At 39.5% G+C, this 17,923-nt stretch overlaps 1 protein-coding gene across 2 annotated transcripts in view; it reads right to left on the reverse strand.

The window, feature by feature from the left end:
* THADA (THADA armadillo repeat containing) overlaps positions 1-17,923 on the reverse strand; it is a 345,314-nt gene that overhangs the window by 210,038 nt on the left and 117,353 nt on the right. For both annotated transcript variants that reach the window (XM_067565060.1, XM_067565061.1), the window contains exons 27-28: positions 17,734-17,823; positions 15,087-15,218 (exon numbers count right to left, since the gene is read on the reverse strand). In XM_067565060.1, the coding sequence (XP_067421161.1) occupies positions 15,087-15,218; positions 17,734-17,823 (222 nt within the window). The remainder of the gene's footprint in view (positions 1-15,086; positions 15,219-17,733; positions 17,824-17,923) is intronic.

Consider the following 17,923-nt stretch of genomic DNA (forward strand, 5'->3'; position numbering starts at 1 on the left):
TTGTCTTTGAGTGCTTTGCTGGACTGGGCTTAACTGTGTAAACTAAATACAGCAAGTTACAATATCTAAGAAGAAAAACTATATTCAAGATTAAAGCACATATCTCCAGATTTTAATTTATCTATCATTCCCACCAAGCCTTTCTCCTACTCACTGACTTTTAGCATATATTTCTCTCGTAGAGGTCAGAAAATCATGCCCACTTTAGATTAGCAATGCAAGCATCTCTCCCATATGCAGTTAACAGAAATTAAGCATTTCACAGTCTGCTCAACCACTGCCACTGTGTAAATCAATTTAAAAACGCAGTTCAGTTTTAATTTTGTTGTATGGAGAGTAGAGATGTAACAGGATAAACGTTTAAACGGTGAACAGTAGTCTCACCATTTAGCAAATGACAAATATGATAAATATATACTATCTGTTAGTGCGGTAAGAGAAAGACTTGGTGGGTACAAAAGAATAAATTGAAATTGTCTGGAAATATATTCACCATCATTACCAGCTCTTTGCAAACAGGTTTGCTCAGAGAAAGCAGATGCCCACAAATGATCATGCCATGGTTGCTAGTGGCTTCCAAAAAGTGTGTTTTCAGATACATTTGAAAGTTAAGAGTAGGTCTGATCACCTGTTCAAACACTGGCTACTGTACTCAAAAGATAATAATTCAGAACACTTGGTTATTAGCAGCTTTGTTTTGATAGTCAGCGTATTTGTCACTTTGTTCCATCTCAAATGAACTCCTCATTCTAGGCCTGTCAAAGGAAATATTTATACAATTGTTTAAGATTGTTTTGCACCAAACAAAAATATATACAATACTCTCACAATACAGATTTAGCACAGAAAAACATAATACAAATGTAAAAAGCCCACTACATCTTACAACTGGATATACATAATTTTTATATTATGTATGTACCTCTAGATATTTTTTCTGTACTTATATCAGGTAATAGGTTTTGGAAGGTCAAACTGAACTCAAGATGATAGTTGCCGCTGTAGTACAACAAAAAGTGGACCCAGCAAGCTTCCTTAGCAAGAACTGAATATTTCTAACATTTTTGCATCATTCAGATTCCAAATAATAAAAATAATTCCAGTCAACTACAACTCAAAACAACAACATTGTTTGTTTTCATCAGAAAGGTTAATAGCAAATGGATGCAATAGTGAATGCCAGTGAAAATGAGATATGATATGAGGTTAAAATAGGGAAAGAACTAGTTAAAAATTACTTAGACAAGTTAGATGTCTTCAAGTCATCCGGGCCTGAAGAAATATATCCTAGAATACTCAAGAAGCTGACTGAGGAGATATATGAGCCATTAGAAATTATGTTAAAAAAGTCATGGAAGACAGGAGAGATTCCAGAGGACTGGATGAGGGCAAAAACTGTGCAATCTACAAAAAGGGAAATAAGGACAATACCGGGAATTACAGACCAGTTAACTTAACTTCAGTACCTGGAAGGATAATGGAGCAAATAATTAAGTAATTGATTTACAAATACCTAGAGGATAATAAGGTGATAAGTAACAGTCAGCATGGATTTGTCAAGAACAAACCATATTAAACCAACCCATAGCTTTCTTTGACAAGGTAACAAGCCTTATGGATGGGGGGGATAACAGTAGATGTGGTATATCTTGGTTTTAGTAAGGCTTTTGATACTGTCTCGCAAGATCTTCTCATAAACAAACTAGAGAAATACAACTAGATGGAACTACTATAAATGGTTGGAAAACCATTCTCAGAGAGCAGTTATCAATGGTTCACAGTCAAACTGGCATATCAAGTGGGGTCCCACAGTTCTGGGTCCAGTTCTGTTCAATATCTTCATCAATGATTTAGATAATGGCACAGAGAATACACTTATAAAGTTTGTGGACAATACCAAACTGGGAGGGTTTGCAAGTGCTTTGGAGGATAGGATTAAAATTCAAAATGATCTGGACAAACTGGAGAAATGGTCTGAAGTAAAGAGGATGAAATTAAATCAGGACAATTGCAAAGTAGTCCACAACACAATCAAAAATGGGAAATGACTCCGTAGGAAAGAGTACTGCACAAAGGGAACTGGGGTTCATAGTGGATCACAAACTAAATATGAGTCAACAGTGTAACGCTGTTGCAAAAAAAGCAAACATTTTGGGATGTATTAGCAGGAGTGTTGTAAGCAAGACACAAGAAGTAATTCTTCCACTCTATTCCGCGCTGCTTAGGTCTCAACTGGAGATGTGTGTCCAGGTCTGGGTGTCACATTTCAGGAAATATGTGGAAAAAATCCAGAGAAGAGCAACAAAAATGATTAATGGTCTAAAAAACATGACCTCTGAGGGAAGATTGAAAAAATTGGGTTTATGTAGTCTGGAGAAGACTGGGGTGGGGAGACATGATATCAGTTTTCAAGTACATAAAAGGTTATTATAAGGAGGAGGGAGAAAAATCGTTCTCCTTAACCTCTGAGAATAGGACAAGAGGCAATGGGCTTAAACTGTAGCAAGGGCGGTTTATATTGGACATTAGGAAAAACTTCCTAACTGTCAGGATAGTTAAGCACTGGAATAAATTGACTAGCAAGGTTGTGAAATATCCATCACTGGAAATTTTTAAGAGCAGTTTAGACAAAGACCTGTCAGGGATGGTCTAGACAAAACTTAGTGCTACCACAAGTGCAGGGGACTGGACTAAATGACCTCTCGAGGTTACTTTCAATCCTACGATTCTGTGATTCGATAACATGGACCAGATAATATAAGAAACAAACAAACAAAAAGGGAGGATATATACATTTCAACACAGAGACTTAGGGACAAACTTTAAATTTGCGACAGTAACTCAGAGCAGTTGTGATAATGTAAAACATCTGCAACAAGTGTACTGCCCCTCACATCATGCTGAACATTTATCCTAACAGAAATTTCTGTTGGCTGTTGATAAAATCCCTATCTCATAACATTGGCAGTTGCAATCAGGCACATTTCTGGCATCCGGTTTCCTGTTCGTGCCACAATATGCTAAAATACAGCAAAAGGAAAAAGGCAAAAAGGTTGGGAGAGCCACATGGTTACACAGCTCTCTAGCAATCTACACTGGCCACTTCTCAAATTAATACTAGGGTTTGGAGGAGAGAAATTCAGTTAATTGCTGTACCAGTCAGACACAGAACAAAATAGTTAAGTTTACATAAGCAATTGCACATTAGGAAGTTAAAGAAAAACAAAAACAAAAAAACAGAGAATCTACTCTTTTTTAAACAATAATAAATAAATTAGGAATATTTTTCAATGATGGTATCTGAGACAACAAAAATGTCCATAGAACTATCTTCTCTAAATAAAGTTCTAAAAAGTTACTTACAAAGTTTTCAATAAAATTAGAGAGTCTATCTCAAAAAATGTACTGTAGATATCTCAAGACAAGACAAGATTACTGTTTTACTTTTCCTTTTGTGAGATTATGTAGCGTCCCTTTGTAATGGTAACGTTTGAGTTCAAAAGGAAACGGTGAGTACTTAGCATATCTGAAAATCAGGCCAATTCTATTTAGGTGCCTAAAGACAAATTTAGGAACCTAAATTTAGACATCTAAATTTGAAATTTTTGGCTGTGTACATTATAACTTTACAAACATTTTCATTTTACATTTTGAGTTTCTTGCTCTGTTACTCATTCTGGGTCCAGACCTGGTCCCTGTGGAATGAATGAGAGTTTTGCCACTAACTTAAATGGGAGCAGTATCAGACGCTTGCTGACAAATCATTTACCATAAGTTACTGCAGTATTGTATTGTGAATGATAATGCTTTCTAAGCAATACAAGCTGGCTATGGAGGTTAGGTTTCTCTAAATACAAAGAAAAAAGAAACCACTTAGTGAAGATCTACATTCATAATAATTTTTTTTAAATGAAATGTGTTTAAGAAAAGTAACAAAAATTAATATTTAGAGAGCCTTATGGTTGCTTTTAATAAATAAGAGCCATGGAACTCTAGATAAATAAAACAGCCTCATTTACAGAGGTGGTCTGAATTAAAAAGTCCATGTGAGTTATGGAAGCTCAAAACTTCTGAAAATCGGGCCCATGGTCCCTTCCTCCAATAAGTTTACAATTCAAGTGCCCAATCCTGCAAACCCTTACTCTCACACATTTATACAACTAACATTAGATGTAACAACATAAGTGGTTTACAACAATGGGTTTACAGGGATGGTAACAAAATGGTTACAACGAGATTATCACATTTTTTAAAAGTAATGTAATTTGTTGTTCATAAGTGATAGCTGTTAATCATCACTTTGATGATATCTTTCCTTTTGCATGTCTGGAATTGAGGTGAACAGGGCAGTGGAGACAGGGAAGAAGATATGCAATTTGGGAAGGTGAGTGGTGGGGCTGGGGATAGGTGAAGGAAAATGCATGGGGAAGGACAGAAAAATAAAGGTGATATTGTAAGACGAAGTAGTTAAATTGGAATGGTAGCTGTGAGTTAGTGAAGTGAAAAACAACTGTGGAGACAAGTCAGCATAATTAATACAGTTAGAACTGCATTTAGCACAAGATAGTCTTGATCCATGGCTGGGCTACTAGGCGCTACGATAATAATTAATGCACACATATTTAGTATACCTATTATGTTTTGGGAACAAACTGATTACAAAACTTCATGGTGAAATAATTCAACATCAGAAAAAATATTTTACTAATCAAAAAATCTATCAAGAGGAAATTTATTCTATATATAAACATTCAACAAGGCACAATTGAAGGTCATACTATTTAAACTTCAAGTAAACATCAGTCAAGGTAAGCTTTGACTTGTCCTAGCCCATAAACAATTACATTACAGTATTAAATATAATACATTACTATTCATGTTAGTATTTCTACCAGAACTGGAACAAATACGAATTTCAATACATAAGACAATGTTTCAGTAATACCAGCATGTTACTTAAAATAATGTATTAAATATTGGCTCAGGCACAAATGAAAGGCTAATTCATCTCTGAATAACTTTTGACAGAACTCTCAGGAAAGAACCTCCTCCTTTTAGATTGTTAACTGAAAGAGCCAGATCTCTTGTATCTAGCTTGTGGCTCACTGCTAGATTATTAACGTTCAATATACCTACAAAATACTCTATGTTAGTCTAATTTAGCATATGGTAAGTTTCAAAAGAGATAGCTATTTCATGCTTACAATTTATCTTTTTGATAAGTACAGTACAGAATGGAGTTAATTTCTGGCATATTAAATTATGTAAGTATAGCTCAAGCCACATACCGTACATATATATTACAGGTTTTTGTTTTGGTTTTTTAAAAACCTGAGTTAATTGAGGCCACAAATCTGCAACAAATGTTTATGGAGCATCCAGACTAACAGCATATAAACCTGATAGTTAATGTGAGTCAACTGGGAATCTGTTAACTCAGGTTAGAAGGAACAACCACTAGCAGACATACCCTTGGTGTGAAACAGCTCATCTTTCACACACACTTCATAAAACTCAAGTAATCAAGCGTTAGTGGAGGGGCTCAACCCTCATCCCCCACGGAGGCTGCCAACTTGCAAAATAGGTCCTGTGCAGTCACTAATTCTGAAGACCCCTTAGCATCGTCTTAGTAAAGGTTTGGACCATTGGATTCACATATGCACAGATCTTATAGCTGTTTCCCCAGGCCCTCCTATAAGTAACGCTTTATTTAGGTTCTTACACCATATCCATCACTTTTATGACTCAGTCTTCCTGCCCTGCTCTGGGTTGCAGCTCCCCACCTTGGTTCCTTGTCCCACCAGTCCAATAACTATCAGTCCCTGTTTTTCTCTTTCTCTCTGCTCTCCCTCCACCGCCACATGCTTCCACTCTCACTTGCCTCTCCTCCCTCCATCCCAGACCCCTGGCTCTTTGTCCCAAACTCCTACTTCTTCCCACCTCCACACTAGCATTCATTTCCTCTCTATCTGAGTCAGGAGCCCTCCTCTTCTACACTCCCTCCAAGCTTACTATTCAAATAGTTTACTATTACTATTACTGTTCAAAATCAAAATGTAGTAAAGCAATACTTGGACAAAGGCAAAGCAAAAACAAGGACTAGTTGTACTCCGAATTATACCACACTTTCAAAAATAAAATAGCATGTGTGATTTCCTTTTATGGGGTTTTCCAACCCTTTAAGCTGTTACAATATGCATTTTGATAGAAAGATACAATTACCAGATTTGACACAATGTGGCAATGCATACATTTTAAAAATATTTAATTCTTAACAAAACTTCTGCATTTCTAATTAAACTTTCTCCATAAAATGTGTTTCCTTTAATGATCTTCATTACTTATGTCTCTGCTTTGAAACATGCCCTTAAGTATAGACAGCTAGATTCTCACCACCACTCCCAAGTCAATGGAGTAACACTGATTTATACCTCCGGAGAATTCAGCCCAGATTATTCGACACTAAGCACCAGATGAATAATGTGGCATTGAAGAGGACATGGATACAAGTGTCATTCAAATTTGGATCACTTTAACAGCTAAGAATATTTTTTAGAAATGTTTTCATTTTATAGTTAAAATATCACCTCCAGATTTCCTCCCTTGTTAATCAAAAACATTCTGTACATTCCATCATGCTAAAAAGTAATCAGTATGTCAGACATATCTAGCTCTAAAACAACACCTTTCAAAAACCTTAAAAAATGAGGTAATAAGTTGTGAATCGTGTACTCTTCCAAATAAAACATCTGGAGAAAAAAAAACAAGTACCTTTAATAGAACTGTAGATAGGCAATCAAATGTTGTAGTTTATCAGGAAGTAGAAAATATATGTATTACAGGGAGACTGAGATTTGTCCTTGCAGCATTTAATCCTACCCCTATTGTGAAATTCATTTCAGCCCGGTCAGAGCGACCTTAACTCTACTCCCACTAGATGGAAAATTCCACTTTAGCTGAACTGAAACTGTTCAAAAGCCTAATAGAAATCTTCCAAGCAAGTACACTATTGTTAAGGGAGCTGTCTGTTTGCTTACAAACACACCAAGTACTCAGTTCATTCCCTCAGATCAATAAATGAATGCCACTTCATTGCGTATAGGGATTAAAGATCAGTTACGCAATACTGTTTATTCATTCCCTCTTTCTCTCTCTGCATATATAGTATCTATCCTCTATAAACTGTGATGTTAGCGCTCTATAGGACTTGAAATCATATAAACCTAAATGATATATAAAATATAGCAATTACATTTTATAATTGGATTGGATTGCCAAGAAATTATATACACACACATTCATATATATAGATGTATATAACTACACTGACGGATTCAAAGAATGACTAACGTATGCTGTTTTAGTATATTGTTGATTAACATCCTTTGGTATCATGCTTTCTCTTTGATCCTTACTCAAATTACTTCAAAATAATCTACACTGCCACCTACAATCTTAAAAGGAATCAGAAATGTTCAGGAAAAGGGAGTTTTACTTTGGTTCATTTACTCTTGTGGAAAGGGAAAATTTAAAAGATGGAACTGAAGTCTCTTTCCTTAGGTGAGTCATCTCTATAAATCATAGATAATGCACAGTGAGAGGTTGAAATGAACTAATTATCAGTGCATCCAGAGAAGTGTTCATGTACATTTAAAAAAAAAAACCAAATTATACAATGACACACAATCAAGAATGTCAGGTTGAACACAAAGTGATTTTAAAAAGTCAGCAGTGTTTTCAGTATAACTCCAGACAACTGTAAAAAAGTCAGCATTTTGCTAAGTATCAGCCAGGATATTTACATTTCAAAGTCTGATGAAACTTTCTTTCTGAAAGATGTAAAAAAAGGTTTCTCCAGCCTTAGACCAATTTGTTAAAAGTATAACTAACTTATTGTCCATATTTAACAGAAAGAAAATCTTGGAAACAAATCTCTTTTTTCCTTCCCATTACTTGCATGGCAGACATAATTGCAGTCAATAGGAGTTAAGGAGGGGAAGTCCCTGGTGATATAGATCTCTCAATGTCTTGAGTTTTTCCTTCACATATATTTTATTTGTTCTACAACATTCCTGTGAAAAGGTTTAATGCTCACAGGTCCAAAAAATATTCACCGCAGTTGCTAAGGAGGACACGAGTGTTGCAGCTTTATGTCGCTTATACGTGTCTCTTGCTAAGAGTAGCCAGCTAGAATGCAGAGTGAACATGAAAAACAGAATAGGTAAACTGAAAAAATGGCAAAAATGCATGTTTGACAGGCACTGTTCTCTACTGTAGACCATATATAAAATGTCAGTGAAGTACATATGGTATGAAGGCAGAAAATAGCTTAAATGACCTAACTGATAGATGCACCTCTAGATAAATTTATATTATTACAGTTCTTGTTTTTAGAAACAGTATATGGTAAATTGAGTTTATTCTTACAAATGCTGAGCAACACTGTGGGATACAAGATGCTATGCTTTAATGTGGCATCTGTTGAGAGAGATATACAGGTAGAGCTACTATTATTTTCCACTATAAATAGCAGCTTAAGAAATGGAGAAGACTTGGAGAAGAAACATGTTTAACTTGTTTTACTGCTCTGGTAGCTAGATTTAATAATGAAGATGAAGTTGTTCACCTTGTGCAGTAACAATGGTTCTTCGAAATGTGTCCCCCAGTTGGTGCTCTGCTGTAGGTGTGTCTGTATCTCTGCGCTGCTGATCAGAGAACTTTGGTAGCAGTATCCATTCAATCCATGCATGTACTGCTGCTGACCATGAGGTTAGTCAGAGTGTGCAGGTGAACCCTCCTCAGTTTCTTCTCTACTGCACAGTCATTGACAAGAACGCTCAAGTAGAAGGGAGGATGGTGGGTCCTGGAGCACCCATAGGGACACACATTTCAAAGAACTATTGTTATTGCACAAGATGAGTAACTTCATCTTCTTCTTTGAGTAGTGTCTACATGGATGCTCCACTGTAAGTGACTCCCAAGCAACGCCCACCACTGGAGGCTGGGGCTTCAGAGTCGAATCTGTTAGCATTGTGGTCCCAAATCTGGCGTCTGCAGCTGAATCCCCGAGGATGGCATAATGTTCTGCAAAGGTATGTGCAGATATCCAGGTAGCTGCTCTGCAGATTTATGATACAGGGATACCCTTGGAGAAGGCGACAGAAGAGGCGACTGAACTTGTAGAGTGCGTGCGTCCTGAAGATGGGATTGCACATTACAAATTTGGAAACAGAGCTTGATAGCATTCAAGACCCATTTAGAGAGTCTTTGAGCTGAAACCACTGTATCTTTTGACTTATCTGCAACAGAGAGAAAGAGTCTCAGATTTTCTGAAAGCTCTTGTTCTGTCCAAATAGAAGGCCAAGGCTCTCCTCACATGAGTGTATAGAAGATGGCTCCCCTATTATCCTGATGAGGTTTAGGACAAAAGGGTGGAAGTTGAATAAGTTGATTTATATGAAAAGCATAAGTCACCTTGGGAGTGAACTTCAGATGTGGTCTAAGAATTACAGTGTTGAGGAAGAACACAGTGAAGGGGGATTGCACCATCGGGGTCACCATCTTCCCTATCCTTCTTGCTGAGGTAATGACGATCAGGAACACTGTCTTCATTGAAAAGTGAGTTAGTGAGCAAGTAGCCATGGGTTCAAATGGCAGTCTAGTCAGTCCTTTTAACACTAGGTTCAGGAGTGGGAAGTCTGGGTTGGGGAAAAACATTCACTATATCATTGAGAAACCTTTTTGTGGTCGGAGGGAAGAAGATTAAGTATCCTTCTACCTGGAAGGTTGTATTTGCTGCTAGGTGAACTTTTAGCAAGCTGATAGAGAGACCCCATTTCTTGAGAGTCAACAGGTAGTCTATGACTACCCGTAGGGTGGCTGTATTCACGGTGATGCCTTGGGGCTGACACCAGATTTGAAATCTTTTCCATTTTTATAGGTAGGTATGACAAGTAGCTCCTTTCTCAGAGCAAGGTGTTTCTACATGTGGAACCATGAAGGAGCCAAGCTCTGAGTCACAGAATCTGCAGGTTGGGATGGAGAGTTTGTCCCTCATTCTGTAATAGTAAGTATGGAATGATCTGAAGAGTCATCGGTGGACACAGTGTCAGCTATGACAGGTAAGGGTACCACATTGGCCTGGGCCAGTTAGGAGCAATCAGTATGCGGTTTTCTTTTTCTCTTTGCACCTTTAACAGGACTTTCAAAATTAGCAGGAATAGGGCAAAGGCATAAAAAAGACCATTATCCCATGGGAGGAGGAAAGCATCCCCCATGGAGTGTCATCCTATCCCCTTCTGGAGCAGTACTGACAGCATTTCTTGTTCTGGTAAATAGTTAACAGGTTTACTCTCAGTGTCCTCCATTGCTGGAATATATTGTGTAGGACCACAGAATTTACTTCCCATTTGTAGGCAAGTGGGAATTTGCAGCTGAGGTTGTTCACTGTCATGTTGTGCACTCCCAGCAGGTAGGCCGCTGATATTATGACATTGTGGGAAATGCACCAGTTCCATAACTTTAGTGCTTCCATGCACAGGGAGTGTGATCTGGCACCTCCCTGGCGGCTTATATAATACATGCAGGCCACATTGTCTGTCAGAACTTTTCTGTGCATGTCTTTGATCAGTAGGAGGAAGTGAGCATACACATTTCTGACTGCTCTGAGTTTGAGTAAGTTGATGTGAAGGTGCATCTCAGATGACAACCAATTGCCCTGCACCATGAGTCCATTGAGATGCGCACCCTATCCTATGAGGGATACATCAGTGGTCAGGAGTAACAATGGGGAAGGCTGAACAAGTGGGATTACCGGACATATGTTTACTAGGTCTTTCCACCAGTCCAAGGATTGCTTGACCTTGGACATCAATAATAATTTGTTTATGCTGTGTCTGTTCAGCCTGTAAGCCAAACTGAACCAGGCTTGGAAGCATCTCATGCATAGTCTGGCATGAGATATGACTGATGTGCCGACAGCCATATGCCCCAGGAGCTGGAGACAATGTCTGGCTGAAATTTGGGAGCTGGACTGCACTGTCTCTATCAGTGTGGAGAGACTGAGGAATCTCTGATGTGGGAGGAGTGCCTTTGTCTGGAAATTCTAGTCTTTGTACAAGTGTTAATGTCAATTTTTGTACATTGATTTGTGGGCCCAGATTCTGGAACAGGTTCAGTGTAGTCAAGGTGACTCACTGGGTTTTGGTGAAGGAACTTGCCCTACCAAGGCATTCATCCAGGTAAGGATAAATCATGATGCCCTGATAGTGTAAATGGGCCACCACTACCGAGAGGACTTGGAAAATACCCTGGAGGCCAACGAGAGGCTGAAAGGGAGCACTCTGTATCGGTAATGGGCTTGGCCTAGCATGCGCCTGAGGTAACGTCTGTGACTCAGTATGATGGAAATGTGGAAGTATGCACCTTGGAAGTCAAGTGCCAAGAATCAGTCTCCTTTCTCTAATGCTAGCATAATTGCTGAAAGAGAGACCATCTTGAATTTCTGCACCTTGATATATCTGTTGAGCACTCTAAGGTCCAGTATGGGTCTCCAATCTCCCTTTTTCTTTGGTATTAGTAAATAGTGAGAGTAGACACCTTTGCCTACTAGATGTGTGGGCACAGGCCCTATGGCTCCTACACTGAGGAAATGGTTTATCTCCTGACATAGCAGACTCTCATGAGAAGAGTCCCTGAAGAGAGATGGGAGGGAGGAGAAATGGATGGCGTACCCATTGTGGATGATCTCCAGCACCCATTTGTCATAGATTATCCACTCCCAGATGTTGCGGAACAGGATAAGATGGTCTCCAAAGGGATGGGTAGGGTTTTCCACTGAGAGATGGTGAGTAGAATGTTCTACAGGCACCTCAACCAACTTGTCAAAACTGCCTCTTTGAGGTAGAGGGCTGAGAGAAAGTTGGTTGAGATCCCAACTGCTTTTCCCTGGGGAACCTAGGCTTCTTCCTCTGTGGCTTATAAGATCAATGAGACAAGTACTGATATGAGTATTGTGATGAGAGTGTCTTAAAAGGTAGCTGAGGACTATGCTTTCTTTTGTAGGCAGGAGTATAGATCCTGAAGGATTGAAGAGTTACCCTAGAATCCTTCAATTTGTGAAGGGATGCAGTCACCTTCTCAGCAAATAACTTTGTCCCTTCAAAAGGAAGGTCCTCCGCCATAGTATGGACCTCTTTAGGAAACCCAGCTAAACCAAGATATGAAGCCCATCTCATCACGATGGCTGTAGAAATCGAGCGTGCTGCCATGTCAGCTGCATGTAGCGCGAACTGGAGGGAAGTTTTAACCACCATTTGGCCATCATTGATTATGGCCTTGAATTGTTCCTTGTGAGAATCAGGAAGTTGCTCAATAAAGGAACCAAGTTTCGTGTAGTTCTGGTAGGTCATATTTTGTCAGCAAGGCTTGGTAGTTTGCTATGCAGAACTGGAGGGTGGCTGAGGAATATGCCTTCCTGCTGAACAGATCTCGGCATTTCCAGTCCCATTCATAAGGGGGTGGATTTGAACTGATGCTGGTGGCCCTTAGTGTTGACTGCGTCCACAATGGTTGAATTGGGAGGCAGGTGGGAAAAGAAAAACTCTGTGTCCTTTGCTGACAGGTAATACTTTTTGTCTACCCGCTTGCATGTTGGCAGGACCAATACAGAGGTCTGCCATATGATTTTGGCAGGGTCCAGGAGTGCCTCGTTAATAGGGAGCGTCACTCTGGAGGAGACGAATTAATGTAAAAAGTCCTGTGGTTGGTGCCAGGATGACCAAACCAGGGAGGCTGTGGATCAGGGGGACAATAAGCCTGATGTCCATAGTGAAACTGAGCCCCATTTGGTGGGTGAGAAGAGCGGTGGGAATCCCGTCCTGTCACTTACTTTCTGACTCCAGTGATGAGAAGGGCAGCATGAGGCAGGAAGATGTCAGTGAGTCCAGGGCTCTGGGTGAACTCAGTACTGGGGCCCCAGTAATGAATAGAGACAAATCCGGTGCATCAGACACCGAAAGATCCATTGTGCACTGGAAATCCAGTGGTGCGGATGGCATCAGTACCGAAGATGGTTGTCAGTGCTGAGAGGCTTGCAGCGAATGGGTCAGAGATGAGGCCCTGGTAATGAGGTCTGTCAGTGCATGGTGCATTGGGGTCAGTACTGGTGCTGACGACCATACCAATGGAACTTTCCCTGGAGTGGATCTTCCGTGCTTTTCGCACCCCCACAGTACCAGTACTTTTTTGCCTGCACCCATTGGGTCTTTAGGCAGCCCGACTTGCTCCGTCGCCTCTGTACCACATGTGCACTAGGTACCAGATTTAGACGGCTTCAGTGCTGTTGGTACCGATGATACTGATTGAGCTGGAGATCATTTTCAGCTCAATCAGGGCTCGCTCTGAGAACTCTCAGATATTTTCTTAGAGGCCTTACGTGAGTGGTTCGTCTCCCTGGGCTCACCTCCCTTCAAAGTATAGGATTGCAGTGAGAGCTCCCACTGGGACTCCAGAGGTTGAAGGGCCAAATCCATGACTAGGAGTTTGAATCTTAGCTCTCTGTCTTTCCTGGATCTGGGCTTCAGTTGCTGACACAAGCCACACTTTTGTGGAATGTGCTTCTCTCCCAGCCAGCGACCAGCACTGAAAGTGTCCATCAGTCACTGGGACAGATTCCTTGCAACTGAGGCACTTTTTGAAGCCCAGGGAGCTTGGACCCCCACTAGGGTTGGCGGCTTTCTTTCCCTTTATTTTTTTTTTTTTTTAGGCACAGCCAAATAAAATACAAATGAAGTAAGAAAGAAAAGTGCTTCAAGGGAAGCTAAAAATTAGCAATTCTAAAAGAGTTAATGATCCATGAAGGAACAACTATCCCTCCCTCTCTAGTCAAGATGGTTGAGAAGCAACTAAGGAGGGTTCATTCGCCCATGCATACTGTCTAGCTTGGTGGCAGGCAAGGAGCAGTGCATGTATGGGCTGAACAAACATTGCTATCGAAGTTCTCTGATCAGCAGTACAAGGATGCAGACACACCTACAATCGGGCACCCACAGGGACACTACTCGAAGAACAACTTTCCGATCCTAAGGAGTAATATATTAGACTGTAAAATCTATCTTCCCACAGCTGGTAAGGCATTTAAGCCCCTCTCTGCACTTAAGAACTATTCACATTTCTTTCCCAACCCCCCAGTCCTGTCTTCTTTTACCATATTACTGAAGAGCAAAAAAATTTTTTGAAAACCATAATTTTCTCCCCACATAGAAGTAATTTTTTTAGCATTATGTTTCCCACAACATGCACTGTGGATTAAATATACAATTCCCATTATTTTTTATGGGAAATGAACATCTAAATCCATTCTGCAGGAATTGAAAACATTCTCCTTAAAGATCAGTAGCACAAGATCTACTGTCCAGATCACAGCATGGTCAATCAAGTTCATCCATCAATTCTAGCGTACTGTCTCTGGTAGTGACCATACCATACATCATGCTTCAGATGAAGGTTAAAAAAACCCACAATGCTAGCCAATTAATTGTGCAATGTTGTACATGAAGGAAAAGTGTCTGATCCCTGCAGTGACTGACATGAGATTTGTTTATCCTAGTCTTTTTCTTAACCCACTGAAAATAAAATAAATATTAATACAGAATCAAGAACTTTGTTTGATCTAATATAGTATTAGAGTAACAGAGACCAGGTGTGTGAGTAATATCTTTTATTGGACCAATTTCTGTTGGTGAACAAGCTTGTGACCTACATAGAGCTCTTCTTCAGCTGTGTGTAGCACAAAAACTTGTCTCTTTCAGCAACGAAAGTTGGTTCAATAAAAGATATTATCTCATATACCTGGTCTCTGTAATACCCAGGGATCTGACATGGCTACAACAACACTGCAAGCAACTATTAAAATAACAGGGTTTTTTCTGAGTTATTACAACTAAATGGTCACTAACATTTACAAAGCATTTTGAATACTTTTGAAAAGTATAAAATAAACGAACTACAATTCTCTTCATATGAAAAAAACACCAGAGAATGTTTTCTAGTAAGCATACAAAATTCTTGTGAAATATGTATCTCACCTCATAATAAAAGGAACAAACGGTGCCATGCTGAGAGCTGAGTAAGCACCATCCATTGGAGAAGGATACAGCTTACCCAGGATCAAAAGCAAAAGGAACAAACTTGGATGGAGCTTCAACTCACCAGTTTCACTAAATGAAAAATTACAAGGTGTATTTGGTTAAAAATATTATCCTTAAATATGTCTGCTTACACCAATAATTGCCCCTGATATATCAGTAAATGTTGCAAAGTAGAAATTTACATAAAATTACACATCCTTCTACTACTGCTCTATAAAAAATTAAAACCTTTCAACCTTTAAGTAGAGAGACCTACACACAATAGGAGTTATTTCATTTCAAATGCATGCATGAGAGACATCTAAATATCTCAGTGAATCAATCAAATCCCTTTTTACATATAATCTACTCTAGGAAAATAAGATGAAGTTTGAGAAGAGGTTGACAAAAGAGTTGGTACATTACATACTTATTGTCTAACATTACTTCAAAAACCTGAACAAGTAACACTTCTCCATGACTTGGGAAATCGAAAAAGCTTGATCAATATAATGTGTAACATAGGGAAAATAATACCATCTACTCTAATAGGGGTGTTGGGGAAAAAAAATTCATTAATATTTGTGAAGCATTCAGATACTATGGTGAGAGCACAACAGAAATGCCTGTGAAGAAATACACAATTTTGTATTCTGGGCAGGATTTGAATGGTGTATGGTAAATAAGGCCTGAGTGAATGACGAAGATGTCCTGTGGAAAATATAGTACATGATCGTGTAATTAAAGACTGTATCATAAAGCATATGCACAAGGAAGCTGAATTAAATTTTCACAAGCAACCTTAATTGGGCATTTCCTAACTTGTGAGTGCTTCACTTTGCAATCTTAACATTCTTTATCTTAGTTTTTGGGGGCGTAATATATAGTGTTATTTGGATATGAGTATATTGTAATGGTGATAAACAAGAATGTGGAAGGCAATTTGTTATAACAGTAAAGCACTATGAACTGTTTTCTGACAGCTAGATATTCCTTGTTGTAGTATGCTAAAAATAACCCTCACTAGGGATCGAATTGCCCTCACTAGAGGATATGACTTTAATTTTCAGTGGAGCAATGCCAACAGTGATAAACAGTTACAGACTAAAACAAATTGTGCTTCCTTCAACATCTTTAAAACTCAGCATATTTCAAAGTGTTCTAAAATAACCACTTAGAGCCCTATGGAATCCACTGCTGGATTTAGCCCAGCTTTAGGCTTCTACTTTTGAAAATGTTGGCCTGCAGCTTGTTTATCCAGTGCCTACTTCAGTGGACCCCTGATCTGGATTGGAATCTCTGAATGCTACTGAAATACAAATAATAACTATATCTGACTTTCAGTAGCACCCAGAGATTCCAATCCAGATCAGGGGTCCATTGAAGTAGGCACCGGAAAAACAAGCTGCAAACCAACATTTTCAAAAGTAGAAGCCTAAAACTGAGCTAAATCCATGTTTAGACGTCAATGGGATTTGTGCTCCTAAGTCACTTAGGTGCTTTTGAAAATCCCACCCTTAGTTGCCTAAATGTGGATATGGAGTACAACTTTAGGCTTCTATTTTTTAATATTTTGACGACATATTTTGGTCTGGAGCGCTTACAAGCTATTTTTGTTTAAGCCTAGTAATACAATAAGTGCAAAGGCAAACTGAGGAGCCATCACTGTCCTTCCACACCAGAAGAAAGACAGGAGGCAATGAATGTGGTTTAATTAGGCCGCAACTTTATTCACTTAAAATAACTGGGAGTACCTAGCAACAATTGTATAGTGCAGGAAGGAGGGGGATTAGCTTCCCGCTGTTCCAGCTATAAGAGCCCCAAACCCTCTTCCTTAGCTCCCTTAAAGGTGACTAGGAAAAGGAGGAGGGTCAGCTCCCTGATGTATGAGACAGAAGAGCCTCACACATCCTTTACTCAGCCCCCTTCAGGGATGATTTCCTTCAAAACCTTTTTCAGTCCATTTTATCCGATAACCATAACCCTTCCATACCGAGCACCCACATCGGAAGGATATTTGCCACAAATTTTAAGTAGCAACATTATACGCTAACTCCCCCTATTCAACCCCACCATGTCCTATTTTTTAATGTTTTGACCACAGTCCCTGGTCTGGAGAGCTTACAAGATAGGACCAACAGTGGGAAAAGTGAAAAAACCTATTCCGTCTCGGCCAATCTGGTGGTCAGGGAAAAATTCCTTCCCAACCCCATTGCAAGGAAAAGAGCAACTACTGCAATGCTCGCAGCAGGTCAAGAGAGAACCCTGTTCTTTTGCCAAGTTCATAGGTGGATGGGTGGATGCTGGTAAAAAGGGCCTCTGAAGGGATGCATGGGGTTTAAATGCCATCCCCCACTCTTGCAGTCCACAGGAAGAATAAAGTCCTCACCTGGCCCCATCTGCTTCTGTCCCTCCCTGACCATCCCTCTAAACTTTTCCCCTTCTAATACGCTACTCTTTTTCAACAGTGCCCCTTGAATAGCCACAGAGGGAGCGAAATGGACCAAGAGTCTTATTAACAACACTTTTAAAGAGCAGTACCTCTAACCCCTCACCCTTAAACTATACTGTATATCAGTAGAATTCCACATGATTATCTTCTTACCTGTTCTTAGTGCTCGTTACAACTTCCAGTTGCTGGAGAAGGAAAGGATAAAGGGTTGGAAACCGAGAGAAAAACTCCCTCCCTGTCATTCTGTAAAAGTGGCAAAAAAGAATGGCAGTTAGTGTTCTATAACAATCTGTTCCTCTCAAAATATCAGTCCACTAATTAAGCCCCCATTCCAGCAATGAGC

The sequence above is a fragment of the Emydura macquarii genome, unplaced genomic scaffold, assembly GCF_026122565.2.
Source record: "Emydura macquarii macquarii isolate MOO-44397 ecotype Brisbane River unplaced genomic scaffold, CSIRO-AGI_Emac_v2 contig_2676, whole genome shotgun sequence".
Classification (NCBI taxonomy): domain Eukaryota; kingdom Metazoa; phylum Chordata; order Testudines; family Chelidae; genus Emydura; species Emydura macquarii.